Below are 7,495 nucleotides of genomic sequence, written 5' to 3'. Positions count from 1 at the left end.
TGTGAGGCGTCCAAAGCGCTGCCAGCATTTCCAATTTATTTCTAGGGAGGGGGGGGGAAATGGACACATATGTAATACCCTTTGTAATAAAAAATAAAAAAGATTGGGAAGAGCACAATAAAAAAAAAATAAAAATTTAAAAAAAAAAAAAAGATAATACATAATATTTATCTAGCAATTTAGTTGTCATTCTGCTGACATTCAGCTTTCTTTCCTTTAAAACTGAGATTAAGTTATAAAAACATTCTCCCTTTAAACTTTCAAATTGCTGTGATTGGTAATATGATTTGCAGTAATTTTATTTTGAGTTTAAAATTGGCCTAACAATATATTACTGACTTTGATAGTTTGATTCATAATTACTAAGAAACCGCTAAGGTCAACATAGTTATTCCAGATTTTTGTAAGAAAAGCCTAGGTTTAATACTATTTAAATGGGTATTTCAACTTCAGTCACTGACAATCCATAGTTACTTTATTGTTTAACAAATATGTATTTAAATTCTACATTGTATTAGGCCTTATGTTGGAGAGGCAGTAATGAGAAGAACATAGTTCATATGCAGAAAGGCTTAAGCGCAGCAGGAGAGGTGGGCCGGAAAGTATAACAGTTTGATGAGTACTAAGAGGGAAAGAAAGTGTCAGGGCCAGGATGCTGTGGTAGTACATTAGTGGGGCAGTTGACCTTGGAAGTTCAGGAAAGGTTTTCTTAAGGATGTAATATCTAAGTCAAGGAATCAAATGTTGATTATGTCATGTGAATTATCAAAAGGACTTAGGAAGTTTCAGAGAAACTAGTGAGATGATGCAGTAAAGCCAGAATGGTGTTTTTGAATTGTTGGGGTGTGCAGTATGAAGATCTAATAGAGAGAAATGAGGTGGCAAGGCAATGATAGCAAGATCCTGAAAGTTGACTTTATTTGCAGACAATGAATGTACTTGGAAATGTCACTTAGGGGATTTAAGAATAAAGGGACGATCATTTATTGAACACTTGACTTATATAGAGACTCTAATAAATGTCTCAGATTAAAGGTTGTATGTTATAGTAGTAAGATAATAAAGGCTGGTGGGCTGAATTACTAGAGTTCAAAGCTAAACTAGACTATTTAGTAGCTTTTTGATGTTGGAAGAATTGCTTAATTTCTTTGAGCCTCAATTTTCTCATTTACATATGAACACCATAACACTACTTTTCTAAGAGACTACTATATGGGATAAATAAAGAAATAACTGAAAAAATCTTGTTATAGAATCTGCCACATAAACAAACAAACAAACAAATGTTAGTTTCCATTCTATTTATTACCCAGGGTCACACAGTTCAGCAATGTGACTTAAAACTGTAATCCAGTTCTATCCAAATCTAAAGTCTATAAATCGTCACTATTTTAAAGATGTTTAACTATTTTAAATTTGTTTTCACATATACAAAATGAGAACTAATAACAAATTATTTCAAAAGGTTAGGAGGTTGATGTGTGTGAGTGTTTTATATATTTTAAAGTGCTATATAGATGCTTATTATATCACTAGAAACCCAGTGTGCGAAAATGTGCAGCCCCGTGCACCCATGTCCACCTCGCCGTGCCCACTCTTTCGCGGGACTGCCTGCCAGCCACCAGCCTTGCTGCGATCGGAGCCTGTGGGCCGTGCCATGTGAGCCAAAATTGCTTGAGACCCCAAATCCTCCGTGTGAGGCGAGACCCCAGACTCCAGACCCACCGCAAGAGGTGGGACCACAGACCCAAGACCAGCCACGCAAAACAAGACCCCAGACCTGCTGCGTAAGGCAGGACCCATCAACGCATCTCCTGGTGACTGGTTGTTTGGTTGTTATGGCGTTATGGCCATGGGATTTTTATATATATGGATTGCATTCTAGAAGACCTGAGAACTTTCAAATAAGGTTGTTTTGTACAACTTAATAAAGTGTTTTTCTGCCTTAGCCATTTTTGCTCAGTGGATATAGCATCGGACTGTGAACCAAAGGGCATGTACCTAGGATGCAGGCTCCTCCCAGCCAGGCCCTGGTTGGGGCACATGAAGGAGGCAACCAATCAATGTGTTTCTCTCACATTGATTTCTTCCTGTCTCTCCCCCTCTCTTCCACTCTCTCTAAAAATCAATGGAAAAATATCTTCAGGTAAGGATTAAATCAATCAATCAATCAATCAATCAATCAAGTGTTTTTCTAGATCTCATTAGACTTGGAAGTCCCAGTGGGCATTTGGCAAATAATTGATGAATGAATGATTATTTGTGAATCTCAAGATCAGATTTCTTTTCTGTGCTAAAGGACTAGATTTCTCATTAGTTACAAACCACTTCACTTGAATGGACCCTCGCATCTGAAAGTAATTGACCCAAATCCAAAATAACAGATGTTCCCTTTCATTCCCCATTGACCCCCTTCTAGCCCACCCCTACTTCCCCGCCTCAGGCCTTCACCGCACTATTGTCTGTGACCATGGGTTATGCACATAAATTCTTTGGTATGAGCTAGTATTAATACTTATGAATGCTTTTCTTCTTTCAAAAACATTTTGGTTCCATTGTATTTTATCCACCAGACTGGAAATGCTTTTAAAGTAGTGTCCACATGATTAAGAGCCTGGACTTTAAAGCAAAACTCCCTGGGTTCAAATCCCAGCTCCAGTTGTGGGAAATCACTTATTTCTTTTTCACAATAATAACAATAACAACAATAATATGTAATCCATGAGTGCATATTAAATAAGTAAATACATGTAAGCAAAGAATATTGGCCTATAGCATGTACTGTGTAACTCTTGGTTGCTTATTATTATTAAATGTTATTGTTTTATATCCCACAACAATTGTTATAGTACCTTGTATACAGTAGCTGGTAAATGTTTTGTAATTAATTTATTAAATTCTACCTCTTTCACATTTTCAAATTTTTTTTCAAGAAATTAATGGTCATAGCAAATGAGGCTTAGTGATGTCAGATTCCTGACCAGTCCTGTCTTCCAGACTCTGGCATTTGAGTGAGGAAGAAAGTAAAGGCTCATAAACCACTTCCAATAATAGTGCGTCAATTGAAGATTTCAGCAAAAGATTTTATGGGTGATCAGTAAGAACTTTGTAAGGGTTGAGTGATTTATATTTTTCCTGGCATGATGTGTTAAATATGGAATAGGCACATAAATGACTCACTAATTTTCTTTGCAGTATTTGATTAAGAATATTGCAGGTCAAGAGCCTCAATCAACTCCTGTTAATGTTGCCATGGATCTGTTTGTAGTTGTGGTTATCTGTAGCTTGTTCCAGAATTTGCTCTTGGGAATGATCTAAAGTTAGCAATATATTTTGGCACTTAAATTTAATGCTAACTCTAGGGTTCCCATGATTCCAGAGTCAGTTTGGGGTCCTGTAGATTGGAACACTATGACTTAGATCTTCTCTGGTCCCAATGACCAGGCTGAAAATTTAGATGTTCCAGTGTTATTCTGGAGAAGATATTCTTAATCAGTGTTAGGCCCTGGAGCACTTTGAGAATCAGGTGGAATTATGAACTTTGCCCTCAGTTAAACTTGTGTAATCAAACTCACACTAAATTTGTCTTAGAAAGTCAAGGTTTTAATGGTCCCTGAGACATATCCACAGACTCAAGTTAGATCCAGTTGCATTCAATTGACTTTATTGTACAAGAACCAAAAATTTAAATGTCACATGAAAGTAGAATGTAAGGGGAGAAGAAAGAGCCGAATCGGTGAAAATCACATTCTCTCTTGACTGAAGGTAGACAAGTGGCCAAAGGAGAGTTTGAATTGGTTTCAACACCTATAAAAAAATGATGACAGTTTAGGAATTTAGTTCATAATCTGTTAATAGTTATCATGATATGTAGATTTCATTAAGTTTTCATAAGAAGAGTTTATCAAATTAAATATTTAAATGTAAATATTTAAGCTTGTCATACAGTGAACTGAAAATAACTTTCACCTAATATTTATAGACGGACACTGTCCTTTACATGCATATTTATAAGTGATTTTGTACAATGGTTTTAACTTAAAATCCATATTTGTGGGTTTTGAACAAATATAACTATAGAAATAATGATTATTCTATTAAAACCATAATCATGTAATAATATATTTTAGATCAATAAAATATATAGCTGCATACTAAATTACTTGCTTTCCTATAATCTCCATTTATTTTTCTCATTTTTTCCTAAATTTTAACACATCAAAATTTTATCCATCTTATCTTCTTTTTTTGTATTAGATGTCCTATTAAATATCACTGAAATAATACATTATACACATATGCTGATCTAAGTAAACAAAATTTTTTGTTTTTCTTCAAATTGGGCAGCCCATATGGAAATAGATGGCATAATAAATAAGCCTCACTATCTGAAATCAATAAGGACAAAATATTGGCTATAAATAAATCAATATTTATTAATTTTACTTTAGTTTTTCTAATGTGTTACATTTTACAGATTGATACATTTTCACGATTCTGCAATATGCAGTCTCACACCTCATAGTCACCAAATTCTGAGAAAAGGAAGGTTTGGAGTGCATATCAGACTTAATTTATCTATTTCTACTATATTTAGATTTTGTGACTATATTGATAAATCCATCAGTCTTGTCTTTATTTTTTTCTTTTGGTCACTTACCTGTGTTGTCTTCTTTGATGCCTCCATGGAGTTTTTAGACCACGGTGATAGGTGCAGTAATTGTGACTGTGGTGGTCTCAGGTGTGCTTGTGATGAATTGTGAGGAAGCTTCCTGATTAACCACAGAGCTCACTGTTGGTTCACTGGACAAAATCACTGTTGGCTCATCAGCAGCAATGATATTGATGGTAGGGGTGACTGCCTTATCCTGATTTTTCTTTGGGGGAACGGCAATTTGTGATGGAGTTGATTCACTGGGTGGGAAAAGTGTTGCCTCATCAGCAGAAATGGTATTGACAGCAGGGGTGACTACCTTATCCTGATTTTTCTTTGGGGGGATGGCAATAAATGATGGATGTAGGTATGGGTGACGTACCAGAGTGGGTGGGTAGATATTTGGTAGGGTTTGCCATTGAGGAATTTGGGCATGTGGCCTAATTGAAACTGGTTTTGTATGATATGGGTAAGGCATATATTGGTTATTAATTGGTACAGCTGGTCTATATTGGTAGTAATTGGGTGCAATGCGTGGATAACTCTTCCACACATAATGAATTGGAATATATTTGACTGTGCTTTGATCAAACAATCTTTTATCAGTCTCATGGCACTGCAAAGAATAAATTGTGCAGAATGGTGTTATTATAGGATAGAATGTAGAGATATCTTAAATCAGAATTTTTTTGAAATAATGTTATGGTATTTAACATTGACTAAGTACAATATTAAAAGTAATAAACCCCATAACCATATTTATTATTTTACAAGATATGATTTATACATTTCCCTTCCACTTCTTAATTTTCAACAAATATTAAAAATAGTATTAGTTTCAAACAAATTAGATGAGGTAACCCATAATGTAAACCACATTGCCAAGAGCTTGGCATATATGAAGAGTGCTCGGTAAATGTTGAGCATCATGTTAGGTACAACAGGTAGAAACATCTCTTAGAGACCTTTGACATACTATACACAAAGAGACCACACACAGAGAAATATATATATATATATATATATATATATATATATATACACATATATATATATATATATATATATACTTCCCTGCCCTCCCTTAAAAATCTCTCTCTTTCTCTATATATATATATACACATATATATGTATATATATACATATATATTACAAATATGTTTGTATTTACTAGTATATATGCAGTCTCAGCACATGTTCATAATTGTTTAAATTTTTTTTTATCTAGAGATTAGGCTGAGAGCACATTTGTTTTTCCCCTAAATTAATTATAGCAGAATAGTAAAATAATATGATGTGGGAGATTCTGGATTTATACTTTAAATTTTTTTCCAGTTTAATTTTATCCATTAAATATAATTTAGGCAATTTTCTATTTTTATTTGCTTCTGCTCTACTGATTATGTATATTTATCAAAATATATCTTTAGGTTTTTTCCATATAAATAGAAAAAATAAACAAAATTACACTGTAAGCAAGCATTTTTCATGAAGGGGGATATTTAAATATATTCATTTAAACATATTTGGGAAACAAAAGGAGGAAGTAAATACAAGTGCACGAAAAATACTCAAAGGTTCTTAGTGGGTTCTTTCCCAAAATCTTAAAAAGTGGGCAGGAGCGATATCATTAAATTCTGCTTTTGTTTTCATATTTTCTCAATGTTAAATTAATGAAAGAGTTTTCTCATGTTGTTAAATATACATGAAATCCAAAAAACACATTATTTAGGTTATAAAACAAAACCAAGATTTATAGAACATTGAGGTTGATTCATGTTTGCTGAAGGGTTTTTTACAATGATTATTAAGTTTTTTAAGGAATTTAAATATTTATTTAGTTTTTAGACAGAAGCATTTTAATATCATTGGACTTTGCAGAATATTATACTTGGAAGTTCATGTCTCTACAAGAAGTAATTAAAGTAAACTTACTGTTTGTTGTTCCTGGTTTTGCACCTCTGCACCCTGGTGAGGTTCAAAGATATAGTAAGAAATACATTTTTTTTTTTTAAAAAGGCAGGGTCTAGATTTTTGTGTGCTTATTAAAAGCTTTTATATTATTGACACAACACTAGAGGCCTGGTGCATGTATTTGTGCACCTGTGGGGTCCCTAAGCCTAGCCTGCAGGTATGGGGCCAAGACCGGCTCTCCGACATCCCCCAAGGGGTCCTGGATTGCCAGAGGGCGAAGGCCAGGCTGAGGCACCACTGGTGCACTATCAGGGCCGGGGAGGGACCGCAGGAGGGCTCCAGGGCATTTCTGGCCCATCTTGTCCAGTCCCGATCAGCCAGACCTTGCCCCCAACTGCCCTTCCCTGCTGGCCTGCTTACTCCCAACTGCCCTCCCCTCTGACCTAATCTCACCCCCAAGTGCCCTCCCCTGCTGGCCAATTTGGTTTTGATTTGTTGGTTTCTATGCCAGTCAGTGTGAAAAGCTCCGCCTCCTAGGCAGCCATTGGCTCCTCACAGTTCACCCAGATTTGGTTCTGATTGGTCGGTTTCTATGCCAGTAAGCATCCCTGGGCCTGATCAGAGAGGCGAGGTTGATCAGCAGCCCCCATGGAGAGAAACAGAGGTGGGCTGTTGGTGAAATCCAGAAAGAAAGAGAGAGGAAATGGCTGATCAAGTCTCTCCGGGCCTCTCTCTGGGCCTGATCCGCAGATCCCTTGGCAGTCAGTGCTGGATCTCTGAGCCCGCACCAGCAGCAGTCAGTGCTGGGTCACCGCAGCAACCTAGCATTGACTGCAGGACTGACTTCTGGTGTTTGGTGGAGCCTTGGTTTTTATATATCAGGATGGTTTCTCTTTTATTGTAGCATTGTAAAATATTGTAAAGCAT

General features: G+C 35.9%; 1 protein-coding gene across 1 annotated transcript; it reads right to left on the bottom strand.

Annotated features, from left to right (window-relative positions):
* Window positions 1–4,673: 4,673 nt before the first annotated feature.
* CSN3 (casein kappa) lies at window positions 4,674–6,557 on the bottom strand. The gene is made up of 2 exons (XM_015570058.1): window positions 6,546–6,557; window positions 4,674–5,270 (listed from the first exon to the last, which is right to left on the bottom strand). The coding sequence occupies exons 1-2, from the start codon at window positions 6,555–6,557 to the stop codon at window positions 4,695–4,697; spliced, it is 588 nt and encodes a 195-aa protein (XP_015425544.1). The 3' UTR covers window positions 4,674–4,694.
* Window positions 6,558–7,495: the final 938 nt, after the last annotated feature.

This window comes from Myotis davidii, unplaced genomic scaffold (genome assembly GCF_000327345.1).
Source record: "Myotis davidii unplaced genomic scaffold, ASM32734v1 scaffold106, whole genome shotgun sequence".
Lineage (NCBI taxonomy): Eukaryota > Metazoa > Chordata > Mammalia > Chiroptera > Vespertilionidae > Myotis > Myotis davidii.
Note: the sequence above shows the minus strand (reverse complement) of the source record. Positions and strands in the feature narration are given on the sequence as shown.